At 55.1% G+C, this 18618-nt stretch overlaps 2 protein-coding genes across 2 annotated transcripts; both read left to right on the plus strand.

The window, feature by feature from the left end:
- Window positions 1-413: 413 nt before the first annotated feature.
- TLX2 (T cell leukemia homeobox 2) lies at window positions 414-3384 on the plus strand. The gene is made up of 3 exons (XM_083754728.1): window positions 414-850; window positions 2214-2451; window positions 3016-3384. Exons 1-3 carry the CDS (start codon window positions 445-447, stop codon window positions 3230-3232), a joined length of 861 nt encoding a protein of 286 aa, XP_083610854.1. The 5' UTR covers window positions 414-444; the 3' UTR covers window positions 3233-3384.
- Window positions 3385-5736: 2352 nt separating this feature from the next.
- LOC310853011 (alpha-internexin-like) lies at window positions 5737-11188 on the plus strand. Its single transcript, XM_083757152.1, has 4 exons — window positions 5737-6892; window positions 9170-9294; window positions 10264-10586; window positions 10799-11188. The coding sequence occupies exons 1-3, from the start codon at window positions 5873-5875 to the stop codon at window positions 10328-10330; spliced, it is 1212 nt and encodes a 403-aa protein (XP_083613278.1). The 5' UTR covers window positions 5737-5872; the 3' UTR covers window positions 10331-10586; window positions 10799-11188.
- The last annotated feature ends 7430 nt before the right edge of the window (window positions 11189-18618 follow it).

Below are 18618 nucleotides of genomic sequence, written 5' to 3' on the forward strand. Positions count from 1 at the left end.
GCTTCTTTCTGATCTCATCCCCGCCCCGCCCCCTCTGGATGTCCGCCTGTCAATCACTTCCAGAGGCCGCCAATCAGAAGGTTGGAGGCAGCGATTTTGGCAGGCGGAGATGGAGACGGGGAGAAAAGTGCCCGTAGCCTCGTGGCCCCTGGCGCTCTCCGGGTATGTCCAGCCGCCGAGCAGAGGCGGCAGCGCGCCCAGCCTCGGGAGAGAGCGCCGCTGCTTCCGCGCCCGTCGGAGGGGCCGCTCGGCCACCCGGCCGCCCCTCATGGGGCCACCGCGGGGCGATGCGCCCTCGCAGTGAGCTCTGCGAGGCCCGTCCGGGGCGCGCCGTCGGGGAAGGCTCCCTGGAAGAGGCAGCGAGAGCGTGGTGACCCTGCGCGCACCCGGAGCAGGGCGCCGGCATGCGGCAGCTGAGCCGCCGCTGCTGCTGAGGAGGGCAGGATGGAGCCCTCGGGCCTGGAGCTGCTGGAGGGGACCGTCCACACGCCGCCGCCGCCGCCGCCCCAAGAGCCCATCCGCTTCGGCATCGACCAGATCCTCGGCTGCTCGCAGCAGCAGCAGCAGCACCAGCACCAAGGCGCTTGCGGAGCTGCCGTCGGGGCCCTCGGGGAGCCCGACCTGGCGCTTTACGGCGGCGGTTACGGAGCAGAATACAACCCGGCCTGTTCGCTGGGTGCTTACGGCCTTCCCAGAGCAGCGGCTGGCGGCAGCGGCGGCGGCGGCGTCATCCGAGTGCCCGCGCACAGGCCGGTGCCCTCCGCAGCGGCCCATCCCCAGCCGGGGGGAGCTAGCCTCACCTTTCCCTGGATGGAGAGCAACAGGCGCTTGACCAAGGACCGGATCGCAGGTGAGAACAGCCTCACACGATGGCAGGGCCCTCCCGCAGACTTGAGGCACCCCCCCCTCCGCGTCGAGGTCTACCAGAGGGAGAGTCTCCCCTGTTCAGCTTTCCTCAGAAGCGTAGGAGCCAACTCCCAAGGGTCGAGGGGTCTTCGGGCCCCCAATAAAATATTTGAGGGGGCGCCCCCCGAAGTTGGTGGACATTGCCATCGAAATGGTGTGCGTGCACCACGTCATGTGATCAGCTATGCAGGGCGGGGCTTACCTCCCCCCCCCCCCATATTTTATTCCAGTTGGCACCCCTGCCCAGAAGTGCCTGGATCTGAGCCAAGACTTCCTGGGGCTCAGCCCCAAAAGGAAGGTGCCGAACCCAGAGGGCTCCCCGCATTTTGGGTCTCTTCTGCCCCAAATCTTTTTAACACCTGAATTCCTCGCAAGGGGCAGGAGAATATGAGCGCGATCTTCAGGTTTCCGCAATAACTTTCGCCAGGCGGGAGAGGAAGTCTGCAGAGAGGCTTGTATGGCAAGGCTGTCGGCGGGCCCTTCCCATAAATCTCCGGCTCGCTCTGCAGGGCCTCTGCCTCCCCCCGCCCCACACTGGGAGACCTCTTCGCCTCGCAGTTGGCGGAGACTTTCATAGAACTATAGATTTAGAAGGGAACTTAAGGATCATCTGCTAGGCCAACCGCCTTCAAAAGAGTTTGGCTTCCAGCTCCACCTCTTGCGACTTCCGACCGTTCTCTGTGAGTGGGGAGCCGGGGGAGCGGGAAGGGGGAAGGTTTGGTCCCGGCTCGCACTGCTGTGAAGATACAGCGGGAGCGAAAGCGGCTGCGCCCTCCCTGCCCTCCTGCCTTGCCAGGAAGAGGGACAGGAGATGAGGGGGGGGGGGCGGGCGCGGCCAGGATCTGCCCGTTCACCCGCGGGACTCCCTCCCACCTCGACTCCTTCCTCGGGATTCCGGTTGAGGACGCCCCACCTTGCGCTGCGCCCTTCTCTCCTGCCGCCGGCATTCTGGGCGGGTGGGGGCGACGGCAGCCTGGATCTCCAGAGTTCACACTGAGACGGGAGGGGTCCCTGCGGCTGCCCCCTGGCGGGATGGGGTCCCTAGAGGTCGTCCAAACGTCTCCGACCTGGGAAATAGGCGAGAGGGATTGGTGAGACTCTTCTCCCAGCTGAGCCGCAGGAACGTCAGGGTCTGAGTGGGGGATGCGATCCCTTCGGTCGGTGATCCCGGGAAGGGCGGCCCCGGACGGAGACTTCTCCACCGCCGCCCTGATCAAGGCAGGTGGTTGGACTAGATGAACTTTAGGGCTCCCCTTCCCGTTTTATAATTCTATGACCAGGCTCGTCCTCTTTTGCTCTGCCCGCAGCCGCCCTGCCGCCTTTCTCTGTCGCCCGGCGCATAGGCCACCCTTACCAGAACCGCACGCCGCCCAAGCGCAAGAAGCCGCGCACCTCCTTCTCCCGGGCGCAGATCTGCGAGCTGGAGAAGCGCTTCCACCGGCAGAAGTACCTGGCATCCGCCGAGCGAGCCGCTCTAGCCAAAGCGCTCAAGATGACCGACGCCCAAGTCAAGACCTGGTTCCAGAACCGCCGCACCAAGTGGAGGTACGTGGCGAGGAGAGAGGGTCGCTGCCGTCGTGACTGTTGTGATGATGATGATGATGATTTTCATTTATCATTAGCTTTTTACAGTAGCCTCCCCCCCCAAAAAAAGCCCATAAAACAATTTAAAACCAGAAAAAAATGTAAAATACTCAACAATACAAGATGGTTATCTGGCCATAAATTAATGAGAACTTTAAAGGCTGCAAGCCACGCAGATCCCAGATGAACCCCGTAGTGGGGGAGGGTCCTCAGGAGAGCGGGGAGCCCCACCCTGTTTGCAAAATGGTCGTGATGATAATAATACCGAGGGTTGTTGTACGGATGAGCGAGAAATGTAGATGAGGCGCTCCGGACACTGTAAGAGCTAAGAGGGTGGGAGGCGGGATGTAGAGAGACCCAGGCAGGTGGGAGGGGGCGTCAGGTGGGAGATTGCCAGAGACACGACCCCTCCCTACCTGCGCTCCCCTCCTCCATTTGCTCCAGGCAGGGCGCCCCCTCCTCGCTCGCCCGTCCTTGCCGCTAACGCCCCCCCCCGCTTCCTCTCCCTCTCCCCCGACCCCCCAGGCGGCAGACGGCCGAGGAGCGCGAGGCGGAGCGCCAGCAGGCCAACCGGCTGATGCTGCACCTCCAGCAAGAGGCCTTCCAGAAGAGCCTGGGGCAGCCGCTGCAGCAGGACCCGCTCTGCCTGCACAACTCCTCGCTCTTCGCCCTGCAGAACCTGCAGCCCTGGGCCGAGGAGCACAAGGTCACGTCCGTCTCCGGGGCGGCGGCCCTGGTGTGACCGGAGCGCCGGACCGCAAGCTCAGGGGCGCGGAAGGGCGCCACGGACTGGCCGAAAAGCCTTTTCCTCACGCGGCGGAGCGCCGCTCGGTGCTGCGACCTCACCCCGGAGAGGCGTCACCAGACAGCCGCCCCCTCCTCTGCCCCCTCCCCCGCCCCGCCGCTAATTTATAGTGACTGGTTCTTTCCACAATAAAGTGTCAAAGTCTCTCTCCGGGATCCAATCCAGCTGTTCCTCGGCGGCGGAAAGGTTGTTGCAAGCGCATTGTGTTCCTCTCCCTGAACCACCTGCCCTGAGCATTGGGCTTCATAGAATCACAGAACTGGGACACCCAAGGGTCATTTAGCTCAACCCCTTGTAATGCAGGGATCCTAAATCTCCGGCCATCCAGCCTCTGCTTAAAAACCTCCAAGGCAGGCGCCACCTCTCCTGGGAGTCTGTTCCACTGCCGAACAACTCTTACTGGCAGAAAGTTCATCCCATTGGTTAGTCGGAGTCTCCTTTATTGCCCTCTGAATCGGTTGGTTCGGATCCTCCCCCTGGAGCAGCAGAAAGCAAGCTGGCTCCCTCTTCCACCCCTTAGGGATTTGGCCCATCACATCACCTCTCCCTCTGCCCTTTTCTGAGCTGCTTCTTCTTGGAGATACTCGTAGCCGAGTAAGATCGGCTTCCATGAGTATGAAGGTGTGTCCTCAAGTGACTGTGGAGGAGGGCACTTCTGCTCTTTTCTAGGCTAAATACAGTGGTAACTCGGGTTAAGAACTTAATTCGTTCTGGAGGTCTGTTCTTAACCTGAAACTGTTCTTAACCTGAAGCACCACTTTAGCTAATGGGGCCTCCCGCTGCTGCCCTGACGCTGGAGCACAATTTCTGTTCTCATCCTGAAGCAAAGTTTTAACCCGAGTTAATATTTCTGCGTTAGCGGAGTCTGTAACCCGAAGCGTCTGTAACCCGAGGTACCACTGTATATCCAACTCCCTCAACCTTTCCTCATCAGGCTTGGCTTCCAGACCCTTCTTCGTCCTCTGCACACCTTCCGGCTTGTCAGCATCCTTCTGAAACCTGCAGAGAGGGCCCCCTAGCGGAGAACTTGCGCGCGCGCGCGCGCACCCAGAGTGGTCGCTGGAGGTCAGGCTGCGATGAATTGAGTCGGGCAAACTGGCCCCAGGACTGGGGCTGGACTACTCCACGTAGGCCGCCCTCGCCATGTCGGTGAGGTTTTTGTCCTTGGCCGACTCGTGGCTCTGGCTCAGACCAAGCCGAGGGCGCAGCGGGACCTGTCCCTGGTGCTGGAGGCTCCGCCGAGCCCGAGGGAAGCGGACTCGCCTTCCTCCTGGCTGCGGCCGCCTTCAGAGGCAGAAGCAGGGGCAGTGAGGGGCCGCAGGAGAAGAAGACCCCAGAGGTAGGGCCCAAGGGGCCATGAATCTCAAGGCCAAACAGGCGCGGGTCGAACCCCCCCCCCAGAGCAGTAGGAAGAGAGCTCTTGGGATCCCGGTTCCCCTCGTTTGTGGTGCAAACGGGGCTGGGGGGGTCTCTAGGTCAACTGCGGCATTTCAGCGACCCCCTTGTGAAGCGTCTCCGCCCCTCATTGCCCACTAGCTGAAGAAGCGAAAGACACACACTCCAGCCCGCCCACTCACGGGAAACCCGGAGGGACCGATGGCCACCAGCCGCCATGTCCGTGTCTTATCTCCACAGCCCGGGCAGCTCTGGCTAGTAGGAAGACCAGCTGCCGCGACCCGCAAGTCCGGCCAGATGCGAGAACTGGATGATGGAGCAGATCCAACTCTAGGGCTCTTCCTCTTCTTGTTGTATAATAATAATAATAATAATAATAATAATAATAATAGAATTTATATACCGCCCTATACCCAGAGGTCTCAGGGCGGTTACACTTCTGTCATGATGGCACAGTCCCCGCACCCAGCGCGCCCAGTCCGGCACACCCAGCTCGTGGGCGGGGCTACGGGGCTGCCACCTCTCTCTTCCCAGCCCGGCTTCCCAAGGAGGTTTCCTGCAGGCCTCAGCCGCCGCCTTCGCCCCAAGGCGGGCCATTGCATAGTCCAGGGGATGAGGGGCCGGGTCAGTAGAACCGAGCAGGGGCCGAGGGCGGCTGACGGAGGCAGGCAGGCTCCTGCCGCGGCTCGAGAGCGACACCTAAGGGCCCCTTGCACCCCGCCCTGCCTTGACTGCCGCGGGTCCAGCGCCCTCTGCTGGCGGCCCTGGAGGAGGCGGTCTTCTTGGCTCCCCCTGCCCGCAGTCCCCTCTCAGGCGCCCAGAGAAGCCGCGTGGATGCCACAGAACCTCCGCTTGATATTTCCCCGAGGATGGGTGGGGGGCAGAAACACGTGCCCGCTCTGAGATGGGGGATCCTAAAAGGTTTCCGGCTCCCTCCCGCTCCCATTTCCAGCGCCTTTGCTCCGAGAACCAGCGAATTCTCCAGCCCCTGCTGCAGCGCGCCCTGATTGGCTGCCCAGGCTGCCTCTGCCCCTATATAAAGGCGGCCCGTTCTGCCGCAGTTCGCAGTTGGCGCAGAGCTGGGCCGGGAGGGCTAGTGGGTAGCGCGGCAGGGACACCGCGAGGCTCCGATCGCCGCGCTTGGAGGGCAGTTCCGCGTCCTCTGTCCCTCCGGGCGCCACGATGGACTCCGAGGGCTTTGGTTGGCGCAAGCCGTGGGAGGATTACCGAGGTGGCGGTGGGGCGGCGCGCTCCGTCCGAGTCAGCTTCTGCTCGCCGGTGCCGCGGCGCTCGGCTCGCCTCCCGGCCTCCGCGCTCGGCCCCTTGACTGACCCCCTGGAGCGCCTGGACCTGGCGCAGGTGAGCAACCTGAACGCGGAGCTGCTGGGGCTGCGCGCCCAGGAGAAGGAGCAGCTGGTGGACCTCAACGACCGCTTCGCCACCTACATCGAGCGCGTGCGGGACCTGGAGCACCGGAACCGGGCGCTGCTGCTGGAGCTGGAGGCGCTGCGGCGGCAGCAGCGGACCCCGGCGCGGCTGCCGCAGCTCTACCAGCAAGAAGCGCGCGCCCTGCGGGCCCTGCTGGACGCCGAGGCCGGCGACAAGGCGCGCCTGGAGGCAGAGCGCGACCGCCTGCGCCTCACCTGCGGCCAGCTCCGCGAGCGCTGCGCCCAGGAGGCGCGCCGGCGCCTGGACGCCGAGGAGACGCTGAGCCGCGTGCGCGAAGAGGCAGCCCGGGCCGCGCTGGCCACCTGCGACGCCGACGGGGCGGCCGGCTCCCTGCGAGCCGAGCTAGCCTTCCTGCAAAAGCTCCTGGACGAGGAGCGGGCCGAGCTGGTGGCCCAAGCCGAGCTGGCCGCGGCCACCCGGGTGGCGGTGGAGGGCGCCCCGGGGGCGGCGGCGGCTGCTCGGCCCGACATCTCCGCCGCGCTGCGGGACATCCGCTCCCAGTACGAGAGCCTGGCGGCGAAGAATATGCAGGCGGCGGAGGAGTGGTACCGCTCCAAGTTCGCCTCCGTGGCCGAGCTGGCCAGCCGCAACCAGGAGGCCGTGCGCAGCATCCGCCAGGAGACCGTCGAGTACCGGCGACTGCTGCAGACCCGCTCGGCGGAGATCGAGACCTTGCGCGGCGCCATCGACTCCCTCCACAAGCAGCTGGAGAGCTTGGAGGGCCAGCAGGGAGCCGAGGTGGCCCGCTGCCAGGTAAGGCCGGGAGGGTTAGGGGGCCGCCGCTCTCGTCTCCAAGCCCGCGGTTCACGATGCGCCTCTCTCTCTGCGGCAGGGGCTCCGGCTGGCGCTCTTCCTGCTCTCGGCGCCTCCTCTGGGGTCCTTCCAGGGGAAGAGAAAGCGGCGACTTGACCCCCATCTCCGCTGGAAGGGCTGGGAATCCTGCTCATCTGGCAGGGGGAGTCAAGTGGGGGCTCCATATGTCTGACGCTTGGGATGCTGGGAGATGGAGTCCTAGCAGCATCTAGAGGGCGCCATGTTGGCAACTCTAGAAGGGCCTCCCCTTCTGCTGCCTCCTCCGGATTCAGCTTCGCTACCGCCAAAATCTCCGGCCAGCACAATTCTGTGGGGCATTTTATAGCTGTCAATGCCATGAACGTCTTGGAGGAGAGGTTTGAACAATCGGTCCAAGATGGCTCCCAGGTCCTCCTTCCAGGAGCCCTTGGGGATGCTCCTGTCTTCCAGGCAGCTTCTCTTCTCTGCCCCCTCCTTCTTCTGTCCCTCTGTCTCCCTTGCTGCACATCAGGTTCATGGACGGGGAGGGGGTTCCTTATGCCCGACTCCTGTTCAGGGTGTGTGGCAGTTCTTAGGCCCTTGCCCAGTTTCTTTTAGCATTCAGCTTTCTCCAGGTCTCTGAGTTTGGTGAAGGTGCGGGGGTCCTTCTCCTGCCTTCTTCACTGCAGGTCCTGCTCCTGCCCTTGAGCGACGGGAGGGCGTGGGAGTGGCACTGCCTCTGTGGACTGGCTTGTTCAGGGCGGGAAGGCAGAGGTGCCCTGGCAGGATGGCCCCGAAACCACTCACAGCTCCTCTATTATTAATAGGCAGATTGATTTAATAATGAAGGCCTGCCAGGTTAAACCTCCCATGTGTAGCAGATTAAGTGGCTATTAGGTTAGGAATTGGCTGGCTTTGAATGCCCTCCCATCCCTTTCCTGCAATGCTGCCTGGGCTTCTGTACCTTCATTGAACATTTAAATTGCCTGGCGTGAAATGCCCAGCCAAGGTGAGAAATGAGAGGCTAGTTTGGCTGAGATTAAAACCTCCCACAGGACCTGGAGGAAAGAAGAGCAGCTGAGCAGGCAAAGAGGCAGAAATCAGAAGGTCAGGGCAGGTGGTTGTGTGTGGTGGGGGGAGGTCAATGGAGAGAAATGAGGTCAAGGGGGGAAATGAGGGTGGGAGTTCTCACACATATCCTGGGGACAAGGGAATTAGATGACCCTGGCGGTCCCTTCTAACTACGATTCTGTGTTTATGGGAGTGCGAGAGGCCGGTGTCTCCCCTCCCACCCTTCCTTCTTCAGCTACGTTCTTAGGGACTTCAGGCTGGTGGTGTTAGTGGAGAAATCTGAGGGCTCCTTTGGACAAGAAACAAGGACACCAGCCAGGAAGACCAGAGCAAAACAGCAGCCAGGAGGCTTGGTCTTGATGGAAGACTGTTGTGACAGGACTCCCACCTGCCACCAGGTGGAACAAGATGGAAGCCCAGAACAAAAGAAGACCCCAACTTTTATTAGTTACTAATCCCCAAACTACATCACTCATACATCACAGTTACATCATGAAAGGGGAGGTCTGGTGGCAGTAATCTGAGCATCCTGGACCCTGCCCCGTGGTTCCCCTTGCCCTCCACCAAACACCCATCAAGTGAAACAAAAGTGATATTCACATTTCCCTGTTTCCCAGCCAAGTTCATCCCACCCTTTTGTCTTCATCTGGGTTTGTTATTTCTGGAAGGGCTACCTGTCTGGCACTCCGGTATCAGGATGCCAGGGATTATCACTCAGGCAGAGGGGCTGCTGAGGAGCTGAGCTCACAGGTCTATATGAATTTCTGAAGTTTCCCCTGTGAGCCAGTACATAGATACATTTATCAGTGAATTGATACATTTGGTATGATGCAGCAAAGACCCTTTGAATAGATAAGAAGAAACTGTGATGAAGTGTTTTGTGGGGACAAGTCACAAAAGTGATTGTGCTGATTTTGGTAGTCAGCTGCATGTGCCTGATATCTGCTGGAACCTATACATAAATTCCTGCAACAGTGGTGGTCTCTCTGGAGGTGGCGGTCCTGGCAATCTTGCAGGAATGGGAAAAGAGGAACTCCTGCTTCCAGCTGTAGTTCAGGGCTGTGTGTGAGAGAGAGGGAGAGGTGGGGTCTTCTGTGCATTCAGGGGGTAATGTTCGGGGGGGGGGTGGTTCTCATCAGTTCCAGCCTACAGTCTCCCCTTTCCCCTTGACTCTACCCCCACCCCCAGGAGAGAGTGGCAGAACTGGAGCAGGAGATCTCGGAAGCCAAGGAAGAAATGGCTCGCTACATGCGTGAATACCAGGAGCTGCTCAACGTCAAGATGGCCCTGGACATAGAGATCGCTGCCTACAGGTAAGGGCTGCAGCACCCCACCCCACCCCACCTGCCCCTATCAGGCACCTCCATAATTGAGGCTGCAGGGCTGGGTGCTCCTTGACTCCCTGGGTGTCCCATGCCTTTGCCCACCTGTGGATGAGTGGCAGTAAAATATGCTCTCCATTATGGCAAACGGAGAAAGCATCATGTATTCCACTCAATATTGATTCAGAGCAGAACTCCAACGTATAGTTAGCAGAGCAAAAACTTAAACATGTTGCAGGATTCCCCCAAAATAGACCAGAGGCAATTAATGTTTCATCCAGCAGACCTTTACTGCTAGTAAATGAGCACAACGGTCACAAATCCATATACATTCAGGATTGGCACTGTCCATAAGAAATCCAGTTGCAGCAAACTTAACTTAAACTTACAATAACTTATAAGAAGACTAAACCTTAACACTAAGCATACAGAACACCACCCAGAACAAAAGAGAAATAGAAAGAGAAAGTGAAACCCTGATTTTCTGGTCTTACTATTATAGTCAGCATAACCTTGGCAGAAAAATATAACAGGACCAGTTTAAGCCAGCTGTACTCAGCTTCTCTGAAGCAATAACCCAAACATCATGAACCTTCTGCTTGTTTCTTCCACATAGAGAAGCTTCCAGGACCCTCTTGAATTAATTAGAACGGGAAATATATCTACATATCAGCTCAATACTTTCTGTACTAAGAAATGCAAACTGACAGGGCAGTCAGATTGTTCCAAGAAGGCTGAATCTGGTGCCCGTCTCCTTCCTTCTGTGTGCCAAAGTTTAAAACAGCCTCAAATAGTGCACTTAATAAAAGACTGGAGTTCATCTGGCCCTGAACCCCAAAATAAGCTCTGGCCTACTCTGTAGAATCTAGAATCCTTTGCATTCAAAGCTGTGTTCTGTGGCTGAGCTCCTTGTCCGAGGCTGAGGTGTGGTAAACCCCTTTGCCCCCCTTTCTTTTTCAGGAAACTGCTGGAAGGGGAGGAGATGTGGTGGACCTCGTCCTCCTCCTTGCCACCCCTGATGAAGTGACAGATGGTTCTGTTGGGAGCGAAGGAACCTCCTCTGATGACCACCCTCCTTCTCGTCCTCACCCCTTGAACCTCCCTGCTTGCGCCCTCATTGGCTGGGCTGCTGCCCAGCTGGCCATGGAACTGGCTGTCCTCCATGGCTCTAGGGAGGGTGGAGGAGCCGGTTCCCCAGGCCAGCCTCAACCCCTGCTCATCCAGCTCTGCTCTTTTCATCCGCCATAAGATGCCACTCTGCGTGTGTGTGTGTGTGCGCGCGCGTGTGTGTGTGTGTGTGACCCTCCTGGCTCCAGAGGCAGCCCCTTCCCCTGCAGTGAGGCTGCCCCCCCACTTTTAAGCCCCTCACCTTTGGAGAATAATAAGCAGGAAAGAAGCAGCCTTGCAACCTGAAACTGGGTGCACTGCGGAGGGTCTTATGTTTTGTACTACTTAATGTTTTTTCAGCAAGGTCTGGGCTAACTGGGACGCATAGTGTGTGTGTGTGTGTGGCTGTGTCAGGGTCATGGCTGCCTCCTTGCATTAGCTGGGCGAAAGGGTCTCTGTAAGGGGAAGGGGCTGCACTGCTGCTCCCCCTCTGAGGGCTGCATGGCCCAGTGCCTGTGGGCTCCTGCAGAGGGGAAGTTGATACTGTCCCATGGGGACTGTGGAACAGGGCCAGTAGGGGCTGCCCAGAATTGGAATGGGGGGGAGGCGGGGTGCCTAGCGGGGCTTCCAAGGAAAGAAGGGCATTTGATTATTTCATATGTGTGGGTTCAGAGTTGGGTGGAGTACTGCTTCCTCCCCGTTAGCCAAGGGCTTAATCCAGCCCAGCTCTTTGGTCCAAAAGGCTCTCAGAACTGGCCACAAATCTGTAAACACAAAACCAATACAGTCTCTCTCTGCCTTCAGGTTTATATCTAAAAGAAACAACAGAAAAGGAAAAAGGGAAGAGGACATAAACACACAGTTTTCATTCTGCAGAATGTGTGAAATGTGTTGGTGAAAGTGGCTCACCTGCTAAAGGGGTTTTGAGACTGAGCATGGAAGAGAAACACGGCACAGATTGTTCTTAAGAGGGAACCCCCACCTTTAAAAAGTGTTTTTAATGGTGCGTATTCAGCAGAAACATGCCCTTCCTCAGACTGAGGATTGCTCCTGGGAGCCAAACGTTTGGGAAAAGGGAGTTTTCAACACTTGCTGTTCTTTCTAAGTTGGAAGCAGCTGCTCCTCCCCCTGAATACGTGCATGGGGCAGATATAAGGTGGTATAATAATAATAATAATAATAATAATAATAATAATAATAATATCCTGGGATTTCCCCTCTCCTGAACTTGGAATAAACAGCCCCACCTCTGCCCAGTTTTCCTTCAAGATCAGTGGGGGTGGTGTGACCCCATTGCCCCCTCCCCTGCTCAAGCACTGTGCCCTGGGAGACCAGAGCCTCAAATATACACATGCACCCTGGCCCCCTCCGGATACTGGGGGGTGAAACTGCACGCAATGACCCCCCACAGCCCCCTCCCAGGCAATGCAGCCGGGGCTGAGGGAGAGATGCTGCCTGCTCCCCAGACCGCCCTCTTTGGGGCTGTGTCCTTAGAAGCACGCCAATAGCGGGGGTGCTCTGGGAAGGCTGCAGCCCCCACCCTTGGGAAGAGAAGCTGCCCTCTGTTCCCACAATGCCCCCCACCTGCCAGCAGACCAATGAGGCTGCAGCCACCTAATGCAGGGGGGGCGAGGGGGTTGCTGTTTGGGGAACCTGCAAGGTCCCTTAGCCCCTTCATCTGCTGACCCCGGCAGGGTGAGGAGAGCTCCCCTTTATTTTCTCCTCCGCCCCCCAGGCTGACCTTCCACAGGGAAGCCCAGGTCCCTACACAGGCAGCTCACAAACCTGGATGCAGCGTTCTCACCCGCCTCACCCCTTTCCTCAATAAGGTGTGCTGGGGGCAGGATTTGCAGTGGTCCTAAAGACCCCTGTCTCTTCCATTCCCATCCCTGAGGCACTCCCAAAGTAAAGGAAGGATTGGACTCTGATAATAAGAATACACACAGAGGCTTGAACCAGCAAGACTCTGGGAGGAGTGTGTATAATAATGATTCCTCTCCACCCTCTGGCCCAGTTTGTTTTATTCACAAAAGAACTTTTTACACAGTGTTCATAAGAACCAATCAGATTTCCGCTGAACATTTCAAAAAACCCCACGTGCGGACAAAGTTAAAGTTAAATCTACAAAGAGCTAATTTCCTACTTGAGCATGCATATGCAATTCAGCGGAAATAAAAGAGGAAGCGAAGAGAAATGCTTTTAGGAAGTTCATAAACCGGAGAAAACAGGAGAGAACGGAAGGATGGCAAGGAAGGGGGATTTACCATCTCCTTGTGAACTCTCTTCCTGGCCCCTAAGATCTGTCTAAAGATTAAACTACATCAAGGTAACCTACTATCTTTATGTAATGAGGATGCCTGAGGAAGCAACTGGGCTGTGTACGTGACTTGTCAAGGAAGAGAAATAGGACAGGGAAGCAGAGGCGTGGATTGATCAGAAATCATATCCAAATGTCTCAAACCCAGTCAACGCAATGCTTTCATTGCTGACACAAACGGCTGGCTCCATTATTTTTTTAATTCCTCATGGCAATCCCACCTGATCGCTACACATCCCCTGCTGTCAAGGAACATCCTTCCACTCCTTAGGGGCTGCTTCTGGATCAAGCCCCTCTTTTCTTTCTGCACACTCTTCCCACCCCCACTTTGGGCTTTTGTTGCCCCACTTGTGGGCTCCCTCATCTGGTCAGCCACTGTGAGAACAGGGTGCTGGGCTGTAGGGATGAGCCTCCTTAGAAAAATGGGCTGGCCTCTAAAAATTGCTGTGGAGATCCAAGCAAAAGATCTGGATTACAGGAAAGGGGGTGCTTTATTGTTGTTATCAATATCAATATTAATTAAGTTACAGGTAGGTAGCCGTGTTGGTCTGCCTTGGTAAAAATAAAATAAAATAAAATCCTTCCAGTAGAACCTTAGAGACCAACTAAGTTTGTCACTGGTATGAGCTTTCGTGCTACTGGAAGGGATTTTTTTATTTTGTTATATAATTTTCCTGTTGGTCCAGGAAGGGAGAGAGCAAGGAAAGGGAAAGGCCGCCGGCAACACAACACAGCTCCCCCGCCCGCCCCCCCCCCCAATATGGAGCCAGAAGTAGTGAGGAATGGAGTGGCATATAAATATTTCCTTTTCCCTCCTCCAATTTTAAAGGTGCAGCTTATATTCAGGCGCATATGGTAATATAAAAACACAAAATACATAAAAACGAGAAACCCACTAATCCTTCAACACATTTTAAAACGGCATAATTAGGTGGGGGAGGGAATTTGTCAGAGGTGGGCTGTGGGAGGCAGGTGGGGCTCTTTTTACACATGGGAGGGGGAGGTGGAGCTAAATACACACACACACACACACACACACACACACACACACACACAGAGGCAGAATCAGGCCTGCAGTCCCCTTCGCTTCACCAGCTGCTCCCATTTTATGTCTGTGACAGAATCGGATCAATAAATATTTGTGAAATTATGTGTGCCTGAGGCTCTTGAACCCAAGGTATGAGGGGGAGGTGAAAGAGTGGAGGGGTCATTGGCTCATTAACCCAGTGTTGCCTACACTGTCAGGCAGCAGCTGTCCAGGCTTTCATAGAATCCCTGGAAATCCCCCCAGTCATCTAGTCCACTGCAGTTCCCTGGAAACTGTACAAGTCTATGATTCTATTTCATTGGAGGTTTTAAAGCAGAGTTTGGAGGACCATCTGTCAGGGATTCTATAGTTGCGATTCCTGGATTTCTGGGGGTTGGACTAGATGTCCCTTGGCATCTCTTCCAACTCTATGATTTTTGGTCTCCCCAGTTCTCTGGAGGAACTTGCCCAGTGTCTGCATTATGGACAAGATCAAATCTTCAGGGTGCCTCCTGAAGAGTCAATTCAATGTTTGAAGATTGAACAATTCAAAGTGTTGGTCTTGACCTTTAAAGCCCTAAATGGCCTCAGCCCAGTATCCCTGAAGGAGCGTCTCCTCCCCCATCGTTCTGCCCAGACACTGAGGTCCATCTCCAAGGGCCTTCTGGCAGTTCCCTCATTGCGAGAATCCAAGTTACAGGGAACCAGGCAGAGGGCCTTCTGAGGTGGCGCCCACCCTGTGGAACTCCCTCCCACCAGATGTCAAGGAAATAAAACAATTATCTGACGTTTAGAAGACATCTGAAGGCAGCCCAGTTTAGGGAAGCTTTTAATGTTTAATAGACTATTGTATTTTAATATTCTGTTGGAAGCTGCCCAGAGTGGCTGGGGAAACCCAGCCAGATGGGTGGGGGTATAAATAATATGTTGTTGTTGTTGTTGTTGTTGTTGTTGTTATTTTATTAATTTTCTCCTGCAGTGCTGCAAGCAGCTGCAGCCCCTCAGGTGAGGCTCCCGTCCCCGCAAACCACAGCAGCCCAGCCCTAGAGAGAGTGTGGCTCTCAAGAGCTTCTCTTGCTGCCAGACCGTGTGGGAGAAGCCTCTGTTGCTCAGGCTTGGCTTCAGCTGGTTTTTCTGCATGAGCAGCAGCAGCAAATAAAGTCCCTACACTCTGAGCAGGTACGGAGTTACCCAAGGCCAGGCTAGCTTTTTTGGCACTGCAAACTCCAAGTCCTCCATCCCCTCCTTTGCAGTAAAAATACAAAAGAATCCATTAATTGGCTGCTAGCCAGGGACTGCTCTTTCTGCAGACCACCTGAAGTGGTCCCCTTGTAGCCTTATTAGATTTTACCGACTGGTGGGATCTGTGTTGCTCCCGGGAGGGAGGGAGGAAGTCAAATGACACAGAGGTTGATTCAGAGAAAGAGTTTATTCTACTCTCCGGATAGCAGAAGGCACTTGCGTGGTCAGTCCACAGCAAGTCCAAAGAAATGAGAAATTTCATGCAGTATATATATCCTCCAGGCACTCTCTCCCCCCTTCCCCAAGAATCCAGCCATGTCAGCTTATGCACGCAGGTTGACATCACATATGTTCCTGCTTGTGCTGATCCCTGGGGGCAGGTTAGCATAGGCGTAGTCAAAGTCCGGTCCTGAGTCACTAGCCTGGAAATCAGTCCACAAGGAGTGGGGTGAGGTCCGAAACAGGAACCTGGGCAGGGAACAGGAGCACTGGAGAGTCAGGTCTGGGTCCGGGCAGGAACAGGAACTCAACAACGATGTTGCTCCCACAACCTGGGACCGGGCCGACTGGCCTTTATCTATTCTGAGGCTAGGGGCGGTCCCGGCCCCCAGGAGACCCGCCTCTCTTGGCCTTAAGGCGAGCACTCCTCCTGGGAGCAACCAGTTCCCTTCGCCTCTCTGCCCTGAGTCTCTGCAGATCAGGAGAGGCTAAAGGGTTACTGGGCCCAGGGGGAGACTCACCTGCAGGCACTGAGTCCTCAACCACTCCTGGAGCCAGAGTGGGATCACCTGATGCCTGCTCCTGAGGATCAACACAGGTGCAGGTGCTTCAGAATCCAAGCCCTGCCCCAATTCAGCCGGCCCTGGAGGCGGGGACTCCTGTGCAGGCTGGGATTCCTCTGGTTCAGCCTCTGAATCGGAACCCCAGGCCATCACACTGCTCCAGTATTATTAACCATAAAAGGGGTTTCCTCTTCCTGTACTCTTGACCATAAAAGGTTGTTCCTGTTCCTATACTCCTATCTTGGGGCAGGAGGTCACTAACTCCTGGCGCTGCTCCCGGGTCTCTTGTCAGACTTGACAAGGTCTGTGCGTCTTTGTGGTCAGGATGTGAGATAAGACCCAGACGTGTCATCCCTGCTCTACTGGAACTGGCAAGGCCACTCATTGCCATCACAGACTGATAAGGGAGAGCGCTTTGAGCACTTGTTTATACAGCTGGGTTTTGGCTCAAGAGCTCAAGTTAGAGCATTTAAGAAATGCTCCCTGGGAGGAGGTCATTTTCAAACTGACTGCACAGAAACCCATTCCTTCACCCTCTTCTCTCCCTCTGGCTGGGTTGTGTGGGTTGTGTGGGTTTGCACTGCCCACTCCTGGTATATTTCTGTCATTGCATCTGGTTGCTGAGAACAATCTCTCTCTGTGCCTTGGCATCACATGAGCTCTGATTTTGGCAACACGTCCTTCCAGCAGAGGAGAAATCTCACCTTATTCTCACAACAGTCTGGCAAGGTAGGTCTCTGCTGCTTGAATTATAGGGCAAAAGGGGAGGGTCTTAATGAAAGTCATGTGCTGACTTCCCCACCCCCATTTTATCTCATGACCAAGTAGTCTTCCAGAAACAATACGGAAGCTGACACAAAACATCAGAGGGTACCACTCCCCCCTCCCTAATTCAGAGCACGAGATTTTACTGTGCATCATGGCTGGGTTGGAGATTGAAGCAGATCCTGTTCTCTTGGTGCATAATGTTCTGCAACCCCACCCCACCCCATTGTAGACTTATAGGTGTAGAAATGTGTCAGTAAACCATATTTCTTAAAGACACTAGCTGCACCACAATTTTCCCAATAGGAACACAACCCTGGGTTAGTGCCTGGAACCCTCCGGGAATCTTGCTACTGCTTGGCAGAGAGTGGGGCTGGTGTCCAACTTTTGTAACAATGCTTAGGCTAGAATAAATCACAGACATTTAGATTTGCAGACAAGTGAAATTTTACAGTTTCCAGATGTTACGGTGAACTAGTCTCCATCTGCTGGCGGTAAAGCAAATATGAAAAGTTTCCAGAATGACTTAAAAATAAAAGTGCTTTGTTTCCTTATAAAAGGGATCATGCAGTCTTTGGGTTGGCAACCCTTTTAGAGAGATTCAGTTCACTTGCTCCAGGAAGGAGGGAGAGGAAAAAGGAGATGGGAGGGTGGAGGGTGGGAGCAGGGCCTGCTGAGAGCCTGCTAAGGCACACTCACTCTGACAACTGGAGCTCAGGGCTCAGGTTTTCCTTTTCATGCATGAACTTTATTGAGAATTTTAAAAACAATTGCAAGTATAAAGTGCTGTCTTTCAGAAAAAATGCATGTACAGATGTTAAGTCTTGTACGCAGTCACCCATATGGCATCAAAACAGATTTGGAAAGTCTTTTACATTACAGTCGTACCTCGGGTTAAGTACTTAATTCGTACCAGAGGTCCATTCCTAACCTGAAACGGGTCTTAACCTGAAGCACCACTTTAGCTAATGGGGCCTCCTGCTGCCGCTGCGCCGCCAGAGCACAATTTATGTTCTCATCCTGAAGCAAAGTTATTAACTCAAGGTAATATTTCTGGGTTAGCGGAGTCTGTAACCTAAAGCGTATGTAACCCGAGGTACCACTGTACTGATTAAGCTCCCATCCACAGAGTTTACTTCCATCTAAATCATTAAGATAATTTCTCCATAGTGGCTGCTGGGACAGAGGAGGGAGGGAGATTTTTGTACTGCTGTTAATAAGTGACATAGACCAAGACCATACGGAGTCAAGCCCATATTTCTTTGTTATTCCTCTTACCACCCTCCAATGGTGAGTTCAGAGTTCCAGAATTGCTATATCCTGCACTTAATTGGTCCAGGTATATCTGGTGGAAGGAGGTGGTTATCTATTGGAAGCCACGAAAGAAGACCAGTTCTTTATTCTTGACATTGGGACTGATTCCCGCCCCCCCTCCCGGCCTGGGATGGGGTAAATTTATTGCCTCCACTTTGTCAGGAGGCACCAGGGGCTGCTGCAGCAATTTCTATTCCACCAGCCTCCCCAGGCACACACTTCCAAAACGGTTAAGGTTTTGCATTTTTATTGCTGTAAACAGTTTTAGTATTTTTCTGTACTGCACAGCAGGATATAAAACATTTTTACAGTGGTACCTCGGGTTACATGCGCTTCAGGTTACAGACTCCGCTAACCCAGAAATAGTGCTTCAGGTTAAGAAATTTGCTTCAGGATGAGAACAGAAATTGTTCTCCCGCAGTGTGGCAACAGCAGGAGGCCCCATTAGCTAAAGTGGTGCTTCAGGTTAAGAACAGTTTCAGGTTAAGAACGGACCTCTGGAACGAATTAAGTACTTAACCTGAGGTACCACTGTATTTATAAATGAATGACTGGATTTAAGATTCAGAATTAAAAACAGTTGAAACAGATTGCAGCCCCAGGAACCGGCTCCTGAAAACACACCTCTCAGGCATCAAGATGGAGACAAGGGTCCATTCTGCCCCACCAGTAGCCCCCCAACTGAGAGGAGAGGTGCAGAAGCAAAGGGGGAGGAGGAAGATGAAGTTCCTGGAGAGTTGGAGGCTTGCAAGGCAGCGGCT

The sequence above is a fragment of the Podarcis gaigeae genome (genome assembly GCF_964106915.1).
Source record: "Podarcis gaigeae genome assembly, chromosome: 9".
NCBI lineage: Eukaryota > Metazoa > Chordata > Lepidosauria > Squamata > Lacertidae > Podarcis > Podarcis gaigeae.

Excerpts from the sequence above, each read along its gene's own strand:
- TLX2 (XM_083754728.1), top strand. The coding sequence starts at position 445 with ATGGAGCCCTCGGGCCTGGAGCTGCTGGAGGGGACCGTCCACACGCCG. Across the intron at positions 851-2,213 it reads GACCAAGGACCGGATCGCAG|CCGCCCTGCCGCCTTTCTCT; the intron begins GTGAGAACAGCC and ends CTCTGCCCGCAG. Across the intron at positions 2,452-3,015 it reads AACCGCCGCACCAAGTGGAG|GCGGCAGACGGCCGAGGAGC; the intron begins GTACGTGGCGAG and ends CCGACCCCCCAG.
- LOC310853011 (XM_083757152.1), top strand. The coding sequence starts at position 5,873 with ATGGACTCCGAGGGCTTTGGTTGGCGCAAGCCGTGGGAGGATTACCGA. Across the intron at positions 6,893-9,169 it reads CCGAGGTGGCCCGCTGCCAG|GAGAGAGTGGCAGAACTGGA; the intron begins GTAAGGCCGGGA and ends CCCCACCCCCAG. Across the intron at positions 9,295-10,263 it reads ATAGAGATCGCTGCCTACAG|GAAACTGCTGGAAGGGGAGG; the intron begins GTAAGGGCTGCA and ends TTTCTTTTTCAG.